Below are 19,546 nucleotides of genomic sequence, written 5' to 3' on the forward strand. Positions count from 1 at the left end.
AAACCTCAGCTGGGCACTACTGCTGGCATCGCCTCTTTTAAAGAGCTGTACTTTTGGACAAAACCTGTCCGCTATGGATCAGGTTGAAAAAGGTTTCTGTGGCTGAAAAGGTTTCTGCGGACGAAAGGCCTATCAGACTCAGACCTTGACGTATCCACTACCATTCCATCCATCTCTACATCTCACATTTTTCTCTCAGTTCATTGGAGGCCTGGCATTGCACTACAGTGACACATTCCAGATGCATAAGACATGGTGGTGATGTCATGAATATATTTCTCTGTTCTCTAAAAGGATGCCCAAGTCCTTTGTCTTTAGAAACCAGTTGGACCTCAAAACTTCACCCTCACATTTTTAAAACAGCTGCCATCGATCACCGACCAAATCAGCCTCGATCTCACCATCATGTCTTCAACTTCAGGATTCCACTCCGCTCTGGTTTTTAAAAAAGCAGGAAAGACAAAAGAACATTAAGGAGCTCCAGCGCCTCACAACTGGCTCTGCCGCGCTCCAATTAGCCGACTCGCTGGCGATATTGTGGAAATGTCACTTTAATGTGGGAGTCAATTAGTGGCCGCCGTATTTTCAAGCGGATAATCAGGTTTGGGTCTTCGCCAGAGTGGAGCGCTACAGGAGCTCCTTCATGGCCAGACTCGATCTGCCGGTGCTGCTTTATGTGAGGAGCAACACTGGCGCCTGAATGGTCCTGCAGTCCGCTACGAATAAACAAATAAATAAAACCACCTCATTGCTACTCCATGTATTTAAATATTTATGAAGGACAAAAACATTTGGAAATATAACAGTGGTGCCTCGGTCTAAGAGTTTTGTGGGTTCTGAAGAGGTGTGAAGGACAATAGTGAGATGGTTCCTAGCGTTACTGGGAGATGAACATGTTTTATTAGGCATCAAACATGCTTCTAAAGTGGACAGCTATAAGGACAAAACACTCACACGCACATGCTTTACTTTTACTTCGGTGAAGAGCCAGTCCAGACGCTGGCAAACAGGGTGGACTTCAGAGTTTGGGGTCTGGAATGGCACTGAGCAGGTCGCTTTTTTGCATGTATGGCTCTATGTATGTGTCGGTGCTTGTACGTGACGCAGGGTTTTTACAGCGTTTTCCTTTTTTCAAATAGATCCAGCCGCAACAAGCAGAATGTTTTTCAAATGCCTTGTATCTGTGCTGCTATTCAAGGAGAACATGTGGAGAACTGTTGACCTACATTTCAAGATGAAACGTCGTGGAGAGGTCTGTTTTTAGGCCGCTCCAATTACTTCACCAAAATATGATAACCTTGACAAACTTCTTTCTTCGCCCGCCTTCTTTCATCAGCTTGTATTCCCCCTTTGATTGTTAATCCTCATAATTATCTCAAGCAAACAGGAGGAGTTCTCGTCTCGCCGCCAAAACCCAGCCCGACTCCTCCCCTCGCCGTCCCGGGTCAGACATCAAATGGTGCTTATCTGAATTCATAGTGGAACGGTGCGGCGCTGTCTCTTTGAAGTGCTCGCCAGTCATTAATCTGAGCGTCCTCGTGGCGTTTGGACTGGCGTTGTCAAGTCTGGCGGCACCGGAAGACGACCGAGCTCAGAATATCAGCGGTGCTTCTGCCCTCACCCTGCTTCACTGACGAAACTAAACTAAACTAAACGTGTGACGATAGCTCGGCCACGCAAATGATGTCATCTGGTTCATTCAGGTCTGACAGCAGTCTTCTACGCGCTTCTCACTGCTGGAGGGAAACACTAAAGATCTGCATGTGGACAGCCTTTGAGGAGAGGGAGTGTGTGCAAGTGGGTCAGCATGGCTGAGAGAAACAGAGGGAAGAATGATGCCAAAACTGACTAACCCACAACAAAGTTAGCATCCATTATTAAACAGCAGTTTTAATATCCAACCGTATCCACACTAAAGCCAGGTCGAAGGGGCAGCTTTCAAAGAGGACCAGGCTTCTTTCTCTCTACAAACGTCCTAAAACTGTTCTGAAAAAGTGGCCAACCAACAGGGAGCCCCATCCAGTTCTCCCAGAGTGTCTCTCACCAAGAGGGCGTCCAGGAGGCCTCAGCCACCTCAGCAACCTGACTGACTCTCAGAGAGAATTCAGACAGAATCGACCGAAGGTGAGAAGAAAAATCTACTAGTGAATTAGAGCTTTAGCTCTTGGTCTTCTCAGCTCTTCCTCCACCATGATACAGGTTCTTCAGGAATGAAGAATCTCTTAGGATGCATCTGTCCATATGAAGCCTCCTTTCATTCCTGAACAAGACCATAACATACTTGTAGTTCTCTTCCAGGGGGAGAGCTCATCTCCTTTTGTGATGGAGAACCATGGTCTCTGATTTAGGCATTCTGGTCAACATGCTGGCTACCTCACATACAACGCAGAGACCTGAAGAAAACTAAAAGGAGGCGAACAGAAACAAGATGAGATCTTGAGCTTGGTTTCTGGAAGAATTCCAAATATTGGAAGTTGAAGAAATAATGACTTTGACAGGCTGTATGAATTTGAATTAAATATAAAGACATCACGTAAAGTGTGGAAGTTCTCGGTGTTAGTTTAACATCGTCTCTCAACGTGTCAGAAAGACTTCAGACACCACTTCAATTATCACTTTCTCCATCTGCTCACTGATGAGGCACCTCGTAGCTCAGTCTTCTCATCAAACCTAAATCTTGAGTTTGTTTTCTAACTTCACGAAGAAGCTGCTCGAGACTGAAACCATTTTCCCTTGTAATTAAATTCAGACAGTCAATTGTTCATGGATAAATCTAATTCAGGATTGGACAAGGAGAGCAATCGGCCTGCAGCTCTTGACAGACAGTTGGGGAGCAGTGCAGAGGATCACTAGAGCGGGAACAGAAGCCAACACAGTCCCTCACCCTGCTGGCTGCTTCGCATGGTTCCAGAGAGCAGCCTCACGCTGAAGACTTTTCACACTGTGGCAAGAGGGGGCAGTGCAGTGCTTTCAGAAACGCCTCCATAAACAGGCAGGTCTGCTCTTCATCATCCACACATCAACTCTCTGAAAGGCTATGAATTGAACTCTCAGTGACTCACGCAAAACCGTGCTTCACTAAATCAGACCATCGTCAGACCTTGTTCAGACTTTGTCAAATTTGAGTGAGTGAGGAGCAACCCGGCCGGAGTTGACACCCAATGAGCAACAAAGATGGTCAGAGAGGAAGGAACGCACTAAGTGAAGAATCTCAGCAGTGATTTGGATGGCAGTACTTGACTTTGGGCCCCCAATTGACATCGCTGTATGAATTACGGTTTGACTACAAAGCCTCTTTCACTTCGGAACTGCCATTTCTCATCTCCATCACTTCTGCAGGAAGACATAAGAGGAAAGATTACTCCACCAGAAAAGTGTGATGTAGACACTTTCATCATGCTGGGAATGTGACAGCGACAGGAGACGATTAAAACACCACATGCCACAGTAGATAATTGAGTGTGATATTCCTGCTCTGCAGGTTTGTTCCAATGCAAACACATACCTGACGGAAATAATGACGGTGACAGCTGAGAAGCTAAAACTTGAGGATAAGGTCCAAGTCTCAACCACAGGCCAAAGTGTATACCATTTATACTGTACGCGTGAGACTTGAAAATGACATGGATCACGGTCTCTTGTGCCATTTCACTCATTTCCTGAAACTTTTTTTGAGTGACAGACAAACCATTGCAATTGGAAACATAACCTTCTTGGCTTAGTTCTCATGAGTGGCTTTCTAGAACTAGGTCTAATCCAAAATAAAGGGCTTTGCCGCCATCTGGTGGAGGAGGTGTGAAAAGATTTGGTTAATGAAAGCAAAAGTGTTGGCCCAGCAGATAGTCTGGCTGCGAGTGGTCCAAATTGTTAGACGATAAAAAATATTGTCATGCTATTGACGGCATTGAATAAACTAGAATAGCTATTTATTACGCCTGATGACTCCCATGGACAAGCTAGAGAAGCAGCACTTTGGGAATTAAAAAGGCTTACTTTATATTAGCAGAAGTGGGACAAGATCTCAGGTTGGTTGTTGAGTTGAGGACGAGTCAGTCAGAGGAGGTAGAACGTACAGCAGAAAGAGCGTCCCACAGCTCATGTCTTAATCAACTAGTTTATTAGCATCTTGACCACATCCTGCTGCTCCTACACGGACGGGGATGCACGACTCCAACCGCAGCACTCTACCAGGACATTTATAGAAGCTTCCCAATTAAAAGTGTGCCAGTTAATCCATCCTGATCCAGTTGAAGAGCCTGGGGCCGCAGCCCTGCAGACAGCTGAGGGAGCTGAGCTGATTGATTCTCAACCAATCTTCTTCGCAAGACTGCAGTTAAGGATGTAATGACTCGAAACTAAAGCTTGGATTAGGCCGGTGCCGGGGAACCTCAGCTGGATGGACCACCGGCTGTAACCTCATGGATCGGTTTGTTCAGGAGTCGGATTGAGAGGCTTCCATCTATTCAACAGCACCTTCATGAGGACATCAGGGTTGTGCCTACTTCTCATGTCGGTCAAGAACCAGGTACAGAGGGGCAGACAAAACAAAGCTGTAAATGTAAATGCTGTAAACGCTAAGAATTACAGCGCACAAAAAGCCTTCACAAAAGAAAGGGAAGAAAAGAAATGGTGCTAAACCCACAGAAAAAAAAAAGCCAAACATGAAAAGCAAGATAATAAAATGTATATTGTCATTGTAGAACAAGAGTGGAAAGACTGTTCGTGGCTAAGATTCCCAAGAAATCCATTTAGTTTACTGACACACTCTGATGCTTCATGGTCCAACACACAGCACTCAGCAGGGTCTTGACAATTACGCTAACCTACCAACTGGCCTGATGCCTCCGGGAGCCGCTGACGCTCTTCGGCTCGCTCACACACACCTACACACAACATAGCTGCTTCTATTAGCATACACAGGTCGAGAGGTGAGCCAATCAGAGCGGTCTGTGCCGCTATCCTGGTGGCTGCTAATGACGGCAGCGGCAGGATGTGACATGTATGAGGAATGCACAGCGAGTCAGACTGGGACTCCAGGCCACGATGGAGACAGCTTGACTCCAGAGACCTGAGCTGCAACTGCATAATGGTATACAGTGTGAGGTGAAGTGAATTGTGGCCGTGCCAATAAACACATTTGGCACTTTAAGTTTGCGCCGCAGCACGTTTTCTTGAATTGAATTCTTAAACTTAACTCATTGACGCACTTTGCCACCATCTAGTGGACATAGTTCAAAGTACAAATGGTTGATGAAAGCGCAAGTGTTGGCTCGGCAGATAATCAGACTGCATACTTCAGGTAAACGTCCAAATACAAAACAAGGTGGACAATAGCATAAGAGCATATTAGCGCTCCTGCTGTTGTTGTACCTTATCAGAGGCAAACAGACTAAAACTGTGGGCGTCCTACAGACGCTGTTGTGAGCCGAAAACCAAGTCCCAGTGGTCGTCCCTTACAGCTCATTACTCACTTGAAAATATCAATACAAGTGGCTAGATTTAAAATTCAGCACACCACTTCATGTGTCAAATATAGAGTTTGCTTTAACTGCTCATTGAGACGCGGTAACTGTTGGGGGTTGGAAACTCGTCCACAGATCACAGTTAAGTCGCTATAATCATCCAAAGTCATAAAACCTTCATTAAGGTCAAGTGCTTTCACAGGGCGAGATGGTGATGGATGATCTTCTCCTCTGGAGCGGAGTGTGAAGCATGTGTGTGTGAGTGGGTGAGAGAGTGTGAGTGTGTGTGTCAGCGGGGAAAAGGTTACATGAGGGTCTGCTAGGCAAAAACAAGGCTTTACTCAAGTGTGGCCGAGAACATGAAAGGCGTTCCTTGATTTCCACCTCGGTGAGTTTGTTGTGATGTCATTTGATGTGGACGGTGGGAAAGTTGAGGGAGGAATAGATTTTAAAAGCCAACACAAACACAGAAAGAAAGTATGAACGAGAGTTCAAGTCTTGTCCGATCATTTTTTTAAAGTCGGATGATCAAAAATCAAACTTAAAAAATGCCCAATATTACGTCCTTGAGGTGTGTGTGTCTGCCTGAGACTCGACACCGGAGAAACAGCAGATAACACAGTCACACGGGCAGGTTGTGGATTCTGTCATCCCAGAACATGCTGGACCAGCAGTAGACAACCAGGGTTGCGGGATGCGGAAGGTAATCGGAATGCTGGCTTTGTAGAAGAGCAGGAGACCCCCTGTAGAGGTGTGTGGCTCAGGAAGGCCTGCACCTTCATCTATCTTCATCATCCTCTTGACACACCTCTATGACCTCCTTCTTCACCTCCATCATTCTTGCTCCATCTCAGTCTCCCTTCACCACGTGTCAAAACCATCTGTCCCTAACTTTGTCTCCAAACTTCTACACCTCTCATAGACTCATTTCTAATCTGGTCCTCTTTGGTCACGCCCAGTGGCAACCTAAGCATCTTTGTCTCTAACTCCTCAGACTTCTGAACGAAAAGTAAACTATAACCCTGCCTCTGTCAAACCTGGCAGCCAAAAACCCCAGAATATTTTACAATTACCACTCAGAGTACCCAGCAGACACAACACTGTAATGCTCCACAAGGTTTGCCTTCAGTTTTCACTGCTGTGTTAAATGGTTCTTAACTAAATTATGAATGTACTTCCCTTCTGTCCTCATGTGCTGTTGAGAAATTGATCTCGATAAATCTGTACTCTGCGTGTCCTACCTTCAAGTCGGACCACCAGAGGAACCTTGAGCTCCAGCTCCCGGCAGGCCTTGGTGATGCCGTTGGCGATGATGGCGCAGTTGACAATCCCTCCGAAGATGTTGACCAGGATGGCCTCCACCTGAGGAGCCGGAGAGGTGACGGTCAGACGGAGCAACAGTCGAGAGAAGAAGACAGGTGTTTTTATGCGACAACCTTTTTCTCTAAACAGGAGGCAGGAAAGGCACGGAGAAAGAGCAGCTCTTTCCCGGGAGAATATAATCAAACTCCCACAGTCGGTCGCTGGTTGAAAAGTCAATTCCGTCCCTGCTAATTAACTTGTACAGCAAATTCACCCACAACCTTTTTCAAATGTCACGCTGCACATTTGTCCTCATCAGCCATCATAAACAACCCTAGTGAGCTTCCCTCACGATTTGTGCCGCTCAACCTCACAAGCGGCGCTTACTACAGCCTGAAACATTACACTTTATGTGTGTAATTACACAAACTACTCCTGAACTTGATGCCGCGGTCCACTTGGTAGTAAAAGGCAGACTTAAAAAGTGCACAGGATTAATCCTTCATGTTTGTCTGTGATCACTGCTAATCTGTTAGCGAGGATTCGGATGAGCGGCTGGCGGGTGCGACAGTCTTTGGTAATGATGTTTACAGAGTCAGGGAGCGAGCGGCCATCACGGCGGCATTGTCTGCGCCCTGTTATCCAAATGAACATCTCATTACAAACACAGTGACACTCAGGCGGGAAGACGGCGAGAACAAACAGACAGGAGAAGAAAACAGCTTCAAACGAAGAGTGCAGGGCAGCACACACAGACAGGCACCTGATTCCAACCTTGGTGCTGCAGATAGGTAATGTAAGATGACTTGCACTGACCCAGTTCAAAGAAGACAATGCGACTACCAAGTAATGAAGCACAGGGACGCAGTTGCACAAGTGCATCAAACTCAAGGCTCGGGGGCTGCAGCAGGGAGGGAACACTGGACGTGGCAGGTATGTGTTTTGGATGGCATAAAATACTGCTATTATTAATAAATAAGCATTGCTAGAAGAAAACTCTTGTGACATCAGTGAATGAAAGTCACCAGTTCTTCCAAAAATGTCCAAAAAGACAAACGCACTAAATAGTTATGGTCGCTACTTTAACAACGGTCTCATCATCATGATTTATTTTACTCACAATAATGGAAAAAGATGTTGTTGTACACAATAACACAGCACCTACGGCACTTTTTTGGTTAACCAACAGGAAGCAACAGGAAGCAACAAGCATTTCGGGGGCTCTCTTGTTGAAACTCTCTCAAAACTACCAGAAGACGTTAAAAACACAACAAGGTCAATCATCACAAACAATGGTGAAGCAGTATTAATTCAATTTGCAGAATATTTGCAGGACTACGGTGGAGGGTGGATGGAGCGATATATGTTGTATCAGGTAAATCCAGCTCAATTCTTGAACTTTGAATTCAACAGATTTTCTGATCAGCACGAGAGTAGCTTGATGAGTATGTGTAAGGAAGCAAGGAACATTATCATGACAATGTTGAACAGAGATGTCACGTTTGTTATAAAAGGAGGCATCATAATGATCTTTTAAATCATGCTCCTATAAAGCATACACTATGATACAAACAGCTTCCAGATTTGGAAGCATTTCCAAAAGTTGAAATTGTTATGCAGTTAGTGAAACAGCAAATATTCAATTTACTACGCCTTTACTGGCGCCTGACTTCAACAGTCCAAACGATTCAGCTCTCAAAAACACCACCCCCACACTGGTCCTCAAAGGTCCCCGCTAGGGGGCGGCAGAGTCACAGGCGCATGTCGTTGGCTCACATGAGGCTTCTATTCTCCTCCTCTCTCCAGCTCATTTTTCAACTCTGTCTCAGTCGGGAAGAGCCATATTTCTTCCATTCAAGCGTCTCCTATTGACATCCATGTATATTAGTGATACATCGGACATGATTTATGTTGCTTGGCAGGTAAGTAAATGGACTTCACCAAAAAATGGAGGTGGTGGGGGTTGTGGTGTGTTTTCAGGTACGAGCTGGGAGTGTTGGTTTTGCTTGTGTCCTGACGTGCACAAATTTGCCACCTTTGGGGCGAAATGTTCTTATAGGGAAGAAGCGTACATTGAAAATATGGACACTCGAATTTCCTGCCTTTGTTAAGATGACAAAGTATCTAATATATTTAACTGTTTCCTGAGGCTGATAGCCGCATTTGTGCTGCTGTGAAGCGTCACTGAGCTGAAATCAAGCTGATCCTCAAGGATGGAGCGGCGCCACAGAAATCTTAAACTTAAAAATCATTCAATCCTCAAGGAAACAAGTACAACTCCGTACGGTGAAATTCAGTTTTCACCACCATGGGAAGCTTAAGTCCTGCCCATCTACTTCCGCCCCACGGGATCTAAGCGAACAAAAAATACGAATGGGAGTCAATGGAGAGATAAGTGATTTTTTTCATAGATCTCACATATGATGTCTCTGAATTTGAAAGATATGTTTCAATGCCAAGAAAGGACTGATTTTCGACCACCATCAAAAGTTACTTCACTAAAAGGTTTTGTGTGATGTGTATTACCAAACTCCAATGGACGGCGGTAGTCGGTCGAGTGAGACACAGAGTAGAATCTTAGACAGCGCCGCAGCAGACGGTTTCTGCTGTGACGTTATACATGCGATGATCGATTTGTAGTTACAATAACAATAAACAAAAACAAAAAATTACATGACAAACGTAGTTGAAAGTTGCATCATTTATCATTTAAATGGAGGTAAAGCATATATATATATATATATATATATATATATATATATATATATATATATATATATATATATATATATATATATATATATATATATATATATATATATATATATGAGGCCATGAGGCAAAGTGGACCATAAAATAACTTTGATCTCCCCATAGAACCCATTGTTAATTTTTTTTCCCTGCTAGGACCAGTAGGTGTTGTGAAACGTCAGCTGTGCTAACAGCCTGCTGCGCTAACAGCCTGCTGCAGAGGAACCAGCGGTCTCACTTTCATGAGCCCGGAAAACTCTCTGTGCTCCATCAAGTGCCAGAGCTTTAAATGGCGTATTTATTTTTCATGTACTGCAGGATGCAAACTGTACATGACAGATTAAAAGAACTACCAAGGCAAACACACTGCTGCCCAGTGAGCAGCGAGTAGGGAGGAGCGGACGCATCACTACCAGCAATAGATAAACATGGATATCTGCCGATCACGATCGGTGACTGATCGATTGGAGCATCTTTAATTTGTGGTGTTACCTTGCCGTGCTAAGACGAGTGGAAAAACATGTCTGTTCTAAATAACTGAATAGTGACTTTAATCCAGAAACCTACCAAACGACGTCACCTTTGTCACTGAAGTGATGCTCAACAATTCAGATGTATCGCCGCTGCATGTAAACTAGGAAAAACCCCTGCAATCCAACTCTGTGGCTAAATGAAGCTATTGGTTTAGTCTGACTACTCTCTGCATGAAGACATAGTCAAACAGAAATGACCCTTCTAACATGGCTCTGGCGTGAAAAAAAATAAACCCTTGATTTAACCTACTAACAAAGTCTCCGACACCTTCCTTGGGACAAAAACATCCAGGTTCTTCTCACTTCAACCTTAAATCCAGGCCAGCCTGATTCCCCAGAGAAATTCTTTGCAGGTGGACCGGCAAAGAGCGGATTTACAGCATCACAGCACCATGTACAAAGCTCCACATTTTTATTAATTCGTAATCTCGATTCATCTCTTCAGGATCATTGCTGGTTGCTACTTGATAGCTTCCAGAGCTGCAAGTGCGAAAAGGTGCCTCTTACACGAGAAACAGGATTTTCTGTCGGCTATTGTAAGTGCAGCTAAATGGATTTACGATGAGAAAGAAGTCGAACGTAGACGATTTGTCACGCCTGTGTGCTCAGAATATCAGTCTACCTTTTGGGTGAAAAATTCTCCTACAAATACGGCAGAGGTGAATATCGCCCCCGCGGATATTTGTATTCCTTCTCGTTGAGCCTGGATCCTTTTCCGGACCAAGCGTCGCTAAATTATCACGTAGATACACATTTCGAGGCCTGGTAAGCACTGCTAATCTCTCCGCAGGAAAGAAAGAAAGAAAGAGGGATCTTGTTTTCTTTGTTAATGGCGAGCAGATAGGAGTGGGAAAAGACAGGGCTGGAGTTGCTTGTGTGTCTCAGTGGCCTATTAACGTCCATTGTTCTTGTCTTATCTGCTGCAGACAGCCTGTACTGTCACCGGCTGCTCTGGCAGGACTGCTTCATTTGTTTCAGGGGGTTTTCTCGATATGTCGAAGGGGCGAGTGAAGGCCCTGCAGCTAGAGGTTTATAAGCTTGAGTTCCAAATCAAGACAAGCCTGCCAGCAATAATCAAATATCTCGGAGTAACTGGACAAGTAAAGTGGTTCTGTCTTGAGGACCGAGTGCGATGAAACTTGGAGGAAGTTGTCGTGTCCTCGGGCTTTCGTCGATTCGTATACACCACAGTTTTGTCCTCTCGCTGAATCTACTTAGAATATATTTGTATCCTGAAGGAATTGCCTTTATTTTCCGATACTTCAGTGACTCCACTTCTTGACAGGTAAAAGTTTTTCCAACAGGAAATTCAAATGGATTTTCTATTACAAGACAAAGCAAAGCAAGCAGCTGGAAACAAAATTGGACGTTGTTGTTGGTCAATTGTGGGAAGGAAAAAATATGTAAATCACCATCGCCAACAAAGTTTGGGGACGCACCATAAGCTGTGCATGCGTTTCCTCAAATATGTTCCCATCATGACTTAACAACAAGCTATTGTCAGGGTGAAACCATTGGAAATCCAAGAGCCATTCTTGGGTAAAAGTCAGACTGGATAGAGTAAAGAGCAGCAGAGATGGGAACACAGACACAGAGAAGGTGATGAGGAGTGGGATGCTCACTGGCATCTATTGAAAAGCCACCAGCGGCTCCTGTGTGGGGAGATAAGAAGGAAATAATTGTCCGGCCTGGTGGAGCATGACGGCGCCTTCTTGGGTCTTTGCAACATGTCAGAGAGGCCACGTCGGTGGCAGGGATGGATCCTCAGAGACTGAAGCATCTCTTCCTCAGGAGCACCGAATAAATAAGGTAAATAAAGTGATACTGTTTTTCAACCAATGACCTTAAGTGCCATGTTATTCTTATTACTTGAGCATTTACAACAGACGTCATGACTTTATTTTCACTTGACTGATGGGATCAAACTTCAACATTCAAACAGCATTTTTGTGTCTTTTTTCAGGGCTACGTTCCATGTTTGTGGAAGCATTTGTTAACCACAATACTAGCATTTTTAAGAAAATGTGCTTGACTATATCAGAACTAATAAGAAAACTAAGTCCTTATTTAAATGTCAATATGACACGCAGTGATACACCACAAGGTTTTCCTGGCCTGACAGTGGTCAGGGTGGAAGGTGGCCACGGGGCTTAAACCAGGACAACACTCAAGCCTGAAACATTCCCGTTCACATTCAAACCACTTTGAATTGGACTCAACAATTGAAGCTGGTGTAGGGCAAACATATTATTCATCCCCAGAGGGTGTCATGTCACCGCTGACAGCCAGACATAAATATTCGTCAACCCCGTCACTGAGGGTTAATGGCTGTCCATCAGGCGGCGATGAGACGTGCAGGGCCACACGGGCCCGCTGAGGACACCGCCAATACCAACACTTTCAGCGGAAAGGCAAGGTCACTCATAACGCAAGAGGAAATGCAGAAAAGAGAAGCCATGTGCTGCAGAAAGTCACTTGCGTACAAAACCTGACAACAGAAATGTAGCAGGGACTCATTTAGAAACTGCTGTGATGCTCAATAGTTAATGAACAGCATGCATAATCACCACAGAGTGACACATTTGCATCGGAATGTGAAGTGAACCAACATCCCTCTCACTCATGCACACTTAAATTATTCTCACGCACGCAGACAGAAGGTCAATTATCCAAATAGTTCCAGTTAAGATTGTGCATAATCCAGCGATCTGGGCAGAGACATGCGGCTCAGGAGTCAGTCACAAAAATCCGTGCTCATGCTAAAGTCCTAAATAAGATTTTCACACTCAGTTCCAAACATTTTAAAATACTCTTCGTATCAAACTTCATGCGACTAAATGCGAATAGATTTGTTGTTACAAAACATCACAAATCTGTCAAGAAGAGTTTGCACTCTACTTCCTCACCCTTCAATACCGAGTAAAGGCAGAGTCAGAATGGCGGTGTCACATTTGCTTGAGCTTCTCACGGGGAAATCATATTAGCACGTTAGCAAAGCCGCCTGACACAAACCCAGCACCGTAGTGGAGCGGCGCCACAGAAATCTTAAACTTAAAAATCATTCAATGAAGAAAACTAGCACACTCACACACACAAATGCGTCAGACACTTTCTAACCACTGACATTCTGCTGGCAGAGGAGTGATGGCGCCCCAAGAGCAGAGCGGCATATCAATGAGCCATTATGGGTTTGCTCAGGTATTAGCGGGATCAGAGGAACCGATAAAAGTCAAAGCACAAAACGGAACGGCTGACTTGATTCCAGATCAATGACGGTCTTGGAGAGACTTACTTTTAGTCAGATAGAGCAAGCCGGGTCACCGGAGAACACGATCTTTGAACTGGAGGTGAGGATTAGAGGCATTACTCGAATAAAGACGTCAAATTCACGGTTTAATTCTGATGTTGTCAGAGCAGCCGGCTTTGCACTCGTCGGGAGAATTAAGGTTCACCTTTTCTCCGGCATCTCTTGACCTTTGACTACATTTCAAGTGTTACAAGTGTCACCTTGTCACAACTTCACACCACCAAAATACCACCACTGACATGACAATTAAAGTTTCTTGACTTCACATACAAGACAAGTCTGCGATATGAGTTTTTTTTTTTATTCTCCAAACAGTCCAATAATGATATTTTTAAAATTTTTTTTTCATTGGTCGTCGTCGTGATACTGAAGAGGTGTTTTTAAAACAGACCCTTGGAAGGTGCCATTTTTTTTTAAATTAAAATGTCAGCTTCAGCTTTTAGAGTCATGTAACAAACATTAAATGCAAAAAGGGACAAAAATAACACAAATTGATGTCACATTTATTTAAAGTCAAATCTTTTGAAATTGATTATTATTAAGACAAACAAACTAAGAGCAATTTGCAAATGCAATCTTCAGACAACAACAAAATAGCTTTACAGGCACGTAGTGAAATTACAATATTTGTGTGAGCAAAACTATTCGCTATACATCAGAGATAATCCCCACAAATGAACACTGAAACAGAACATATAAAAATGACACTTGTATTTTATATATATAGAGTTATTTCTTCTTTTTTTGTCAAAACTGCTACTAATGTTAGATTTTTCGATGTGTTGAGTAGAGATTGATCATATGTACGTCATGCACTGTTTCTATAATTTTTAAATGAGCTGTATTGTTTCTTCTGTATTGTTACTGTTTCAATGATAGTAGTTCCTATAGTCTACATTACAGATGCATCAAAACCTGGTACTTTGAAAACAATCTTTTAAAATAATCAAGATTGAACGATTAACCAATATTAACCTGCGCTCTTAAGTATTGCATAGATAAGCTTGACGAGAAATATAAACTCGATATCTTCCCATTTGTTTCGCATTTCTTGAACGTTTCAATGTGTTTCAAAGGAGCTGTAGGAACACACTCCACTAAAGTCAACTTCTGCTGTCTGTCAGCTTTGCTGTCCTCCCAGACACTTGAGAGGGAAAAGGCAGTTCAAACAAGACGCCGACCGTTCCTTCCGATTCCTCCGACAGTAATTCTCTATTTCAATCCCTTTTACCACGTCATGAAGCCTCCCTCCAAAACCTCATCATGTTCTCACTTCCTATCTTCAGTCAAGTGAGAAACCAAACTCGCCTCCCACTTTGACCCGCAGGACCATCGGCTCAGCTCTCTAGCAGGAAACAGGAACACTCCCCCGCCCCCCCGACCTCTTTCCCGCTCAGTCCCACAGAGTTGTTCACCACAGACACTTCAGACCTGCTGGTGTGTATGTGTGGGACTGAGTTGGAAGACGACTGTGGCAAGATGAGCTCCAGTGATTACGGGCAGAGACAGTTTTCTAATTATACTGTCAAACATCAATCCCGTGGGCTGATGCAGGCCATCCTGTGGCCTGATGGACAATGTAATCACAGCTCCAGACTCCCCCTCCTCTGCACAGCCCTCCCTGCACTCAAGCTCAGTTCAACCTTTCTTCTTGACTGGATCTTACACATCGGAGCAGGCACACTCCATGCCTAAATATGAAGAAAATTATATATATATATATATATATATATATATATATATATATATATATATATATATATATATATATATATATATATTATACTACAACTACAAGTTACAAATGTTCCCTGTTGTCTGGAGAGCAAACTGTTCAATAAAATGTAATTAAAATAAAACAATTACATATGATAAAAATATTTTAACGCATTAATATATATATATATATATATATATATACTAATTAATGCGTTAAAATATAATAAAAAATTTTATTATTTTAATTAAATTTTATTGAACAGTTTGCTCTCCAGACAACAGGGAACATTTGTAACTTGTAGTTCCTGGTCCACTGATCACACTTATGCGCAAGACACGTGGCAGCTAGGATGAGAACAACAACAACAAACATGGAGGAATCCCTGTACAAAAGCAAACAAAAGCAGCCTGTTTGCTTTTGTTCAGGGATGTTTTTGCTACACAATGGCCAGGGTTTCCACTACTCTGAATGGACTTGAAATTCTTATGAAATTGAAAATTTTAAACAAATACTTTCAAGACATTAAAAGAGCTTTAGTTTAAATAAGGTGATATAAAAACTTGAATATAGTCACCATCGTGATTGTGCCATTGTCAAACTGATGGAAAAATAATTTTGTTGTTTGTTTGTTGTTTAAATATATGTATGGCTCCATCATTAGTTTCACTGATATACCAAATTCATTTGAAAAATGTGGCTTCTTGTGGCAAATATTCTTATACCATTAAACTTTTTTTTTCTTCTTTTAAACAGGCAGCAAGAAAAAGGCTTAATAAAAACAACAAAAAGCTGAAAAGATAAAACAAAAACATAAGTGAGTTGTGATGAAGTACGATGAAAAACTAAAATTCAGTCATCACGACAGGACCATTTCACGATTCACAAATTCACAAATCCAAGTTGAGTTTATGGATGACCTGTTAAAGATGACCCTCAGAATAGTTGCAAACAGAACAAAAAGCCGGTGAAAGTCACAAACCGAAGTAGACCTCAAAGTGGGAAAATCGTCATCAAGTGTGTTGTGTAGTTGTCTATGTAGTGGTGAGAGCTCAAGGATGATCTGATCAAGGTAGCAAAATTCAGAGCACATCAATCGGTCACTAATACAGAACAGAGAACGGCTCGTCCAGGCAGAATTAGATATTGAGCGAGATAATAGAGCAGACGGTCGGTAGTCCACTTCAGTAGGTGCATCACTTGGTGTCAGTTAGGACAAGATAATAGGATCCTCTGTGTTACATATGCTCTAATCTGAACCTACTGGGAATGTATTTTTGAAGAGAGTGGAATAACGTTTATATTTAGGTTCAAATAGAAAAAAACAAAGACAACAGATGGTGTGAATCATTTCAGCTCTGCCACTTTCCTATACATTGGTGAGAGGCAGGAGTTGTAGCTCAGGAAGTCCACTCCAGTTTGCAGTTCTGAGATGTGAGGTATTTATGAGGTAAGTGGAACCCAAAGTAGACATAAACGTAACGTAACAAGAGTGCGAGACCGTGAGACAGTTAAACGAGGCTTCGCAGCATGTGAACAAACACAGTAAAACATTATGTTAGATGTTCGATTCAATCCTTAAAATTCGTCAAATATCTCCAATGTTGGACTTAAGGTGTCTGTCTTACGCCACTTGTCAGTCAGAAAATGGATTTATTTATGCTCCAAGAGCAAGTGTATGATGTTCTGCTGATCGATTGAAGCAGTGTCTTTATATCCATTCATTCAATGGATGAGAAACTTTCAGAGTGGCAAATTTGTTTCCAGGTTAATGTTTTTACTGTTGCCAGAGTGTCATGTTTTCCTGACTTCCTTCTGTGGTCTTACATTGATCTCTATTTGGCTTCTCTAATTAATGCACAATCAACAATAATGGTGAGGAAAAAAAAACAAAAAACAAAACAGCAAACTGAGCTCTGGTATCGGATTGGAGGGATATCGGTATCGGCAGATGTCAAAATTCAAGTATCGGAATTGGATCGGAAATCCAAAAATGTGGATCAGTGCATCCCTAGTCAAAAGTACAATTAAAACTATGTTATTAATAATATGTTATTATGAACGCCATCCACCCTCAAGTGCCATGCTTTGTTTTCGGTTTCATACAGTGTGGAGTTGCAGCCTATGCTGGGATTTACTTTTTGTTCTCACAGTAAAATGCAAGTAGCATCAACACATCGTGTTTTTACGATGAAATTTTCTCACATCACTTTTACAGGTAGATTTCCCGTCTGTTTGTTTCTCCCCACTCTACTTGAAGCGGTGCCGGAAGCGGCTCCCCAAGAAATGGAATCCCTGTCGATTTGACCCGGTGCAGGACACAACCTCCATGTTCATTTGAACTTGACTTGGTTTATTCAATGACCGCACCTCACTACAGATAAACATGCAGCTAAACATTCACATTTCAAACAATCATTGAAATGAATTAGGTATTACATGAGTACTGCGCCAACAGAATTCACACGCTACATACCGCACTGGCACAATAGCCAATCTTCCCTGTAGTCAGTCCGATTTAGAAAACACCTCTGGTGGTCCAGGAAGAGAGGTGTATCCAAAGAACCAGTGAGTGATTGCTGACAATCGAGATTGACCACGGCACCATGGTCAGAGTCATTTCACTTTAGCGGTGGCTTCAGTGGTTCCTCATTCTGACAGCATAATGTAAGATGAACTTCATCTGAACAAGACTTCAATCCACTTTGACTCCCGGTACATGAAGTGGACTTTTTATATTGGCCTTAACTCTCTTGAACACTTGATAATAAAAGGAGATTATGGATAAGACAAGAAACTCATATGACATCTAGCCTGGGAAAACCAATTACATGGGCAGTAATCTCTCCAAGTCGTGTATTGCAGGGCGGCATTATAGCGGCGTACAAACACTGAGAAGGCGCGAGTAGGCAGAGAGAGGGACATTTAATCTGACAAAGTAAATTCATGAATTTTTCCCTCCGACGACAACACAAACATAAGCCGCTGTGACTCAAATGCCAATGTCCTCGGGGAACTTGACAAAATCAGAAGTGGGTGGTCTTCTGAAAGATCATGTCACACTGTGGGTTTTAATGAGAGAATTAACAAAAAGTGATCCACAATATTTTGCAGTTTCAATTAAACGATCAGAACAAGGACAGAACAAAAAGCCCTACACCAGGGGACGGATGGATTATACCGCCTGAGTGAAATTCAAAAAGCTGTGACAACAAAAATGTAAATTTAAATTGACGTCACCGGCTTTGCCATGACATCACAAATGAACTTTACACAACAAAAATTCTTGCAGGCAAATTTGTGACTGCACATACTCACGCGTTGCTTTGATTATTAGTGATTCAATATGACTTTTCAGTTTGGATGTTTAAACGTCTCTATGTGACACAGCTTGGAACCTGTGGGAAGTCACAAGTGAACACCTTCACATACACCTCCTTCACGACTGAGTGGTAGTGCCGTACAACTGTCACAGACCTGGACTGCAGAGGTGACCAGCAGCACTCTCCATCCCTCCATGTCTCCTTGCATGTCTCCCCACCCTGACACCAAGAGACCACCAAAGACCTCCCACTCCATCACATCTTCTTGGCCTCTGCTATTAACCTCATGAACACTTTGTCAACCATCACTAAAACGACCCTTTTTGTTTATTGTTCCAACACTGCAGCAGTGGCAAGTACATTGCTAGATGATTTACAAACTATTCACTCACATCCAGGCATAACTTGTGTTTCCAATAGGACTCCCAGTCCAAATACAGCTTGGAATATAGACAACTTATAAAATTTGAAGAAAATAGTTTTTATAAATCGACTTCCTGCTTTACATACCAGGAAGACACCAATGTTGGATATAACAGATGAACTTTCCTGTCTTCACAAGGTCGCTCAATCACAAGCGTCACACCTTCAGGTGACATTTTAGGGCTCGGATAGCGGGCTGGCTGGCCCCTGGCCTAACAGAGGGAGCCAGGTGCTGGGATGACAAAACACCCCTGGCAGCAATAAGAGAACCCAGAGAGCACAGCACAATTAGCCGGCGCTCCAATCCCAGATCCTCTATTGATTCCTCACAGATGAGGAATGGCAGGCAGGAGACAGCTCAATCACACGTGCCCATGGGACCGGTCCAATTGTGTGTGTGGCACATGCATGTGCAAAAAAAAAAATCTAACAGGGACACAGTGGAGCCAGGACAAGGTGAGGAGGGGGATGGATTAGCAATCTATAGCCTTTTACACATTCATGACGGCTTCATCATTATGTAGGGTTTCTGCAGTGGGAAGCTTCACTTTTTTCTTCAAAAAAAATGAGCAAAATGTGACTTTTTCTTAATTTTTTTTTCTTAAAATCTTTCACTTTGAGTGGGAAATATTGACCAAATACTACATATATGACATTTAAATATAAAGAAGAACAAAGAAAGAATCAATCTTCATGTCTGACCTCCAGAAATATGAAACATTTACTTC

The 19,546-nt window shown here is 42.9% G+C and overlaps 1 protein-coding gene across 2 annotated transcripts in view; it reads right to left on the reverse strand.

Annotated features, from left to right (window-relative positions):
* The window catches only part of suclg2 (succinate-CoA ligase GDP-forming subunit beta), a 76,183-nt gene that overhangs the window by 5,047 nt on the left and 51,590 nt on the right, over positions 1–19,546 (reverse strand). For both annotated transcript variants that reach the window (XM_053867797.1, XM_053867798.1), the window contains exon 10: positions 6,704–6,824. In XM_053867797.1, coding sequence (XP_053723772.1) covers positions 6,704–6,824 — 121 coding nt within the window. The remainder of the gene's footprint in view (positions 1–6,703; positions 6,825–19,546) is intronic.

This window comes from Synchiropus splendidus, chromosome 6 (genome assembly GCF_027744825.2).
Source record: "Synchiropus splendidus isolate RoL2022-P1 chromosome 6, RoL_Sspl_1.0, whole genome shotgun sequence".
In the NCBI taxonomy this organism is placed as follows: Eukaryota; Metazoa; Chordata; class Actinopteri; order Syngnathiformes; family Callionymidae; genus Synchiropus; species Synchiropus splendidus.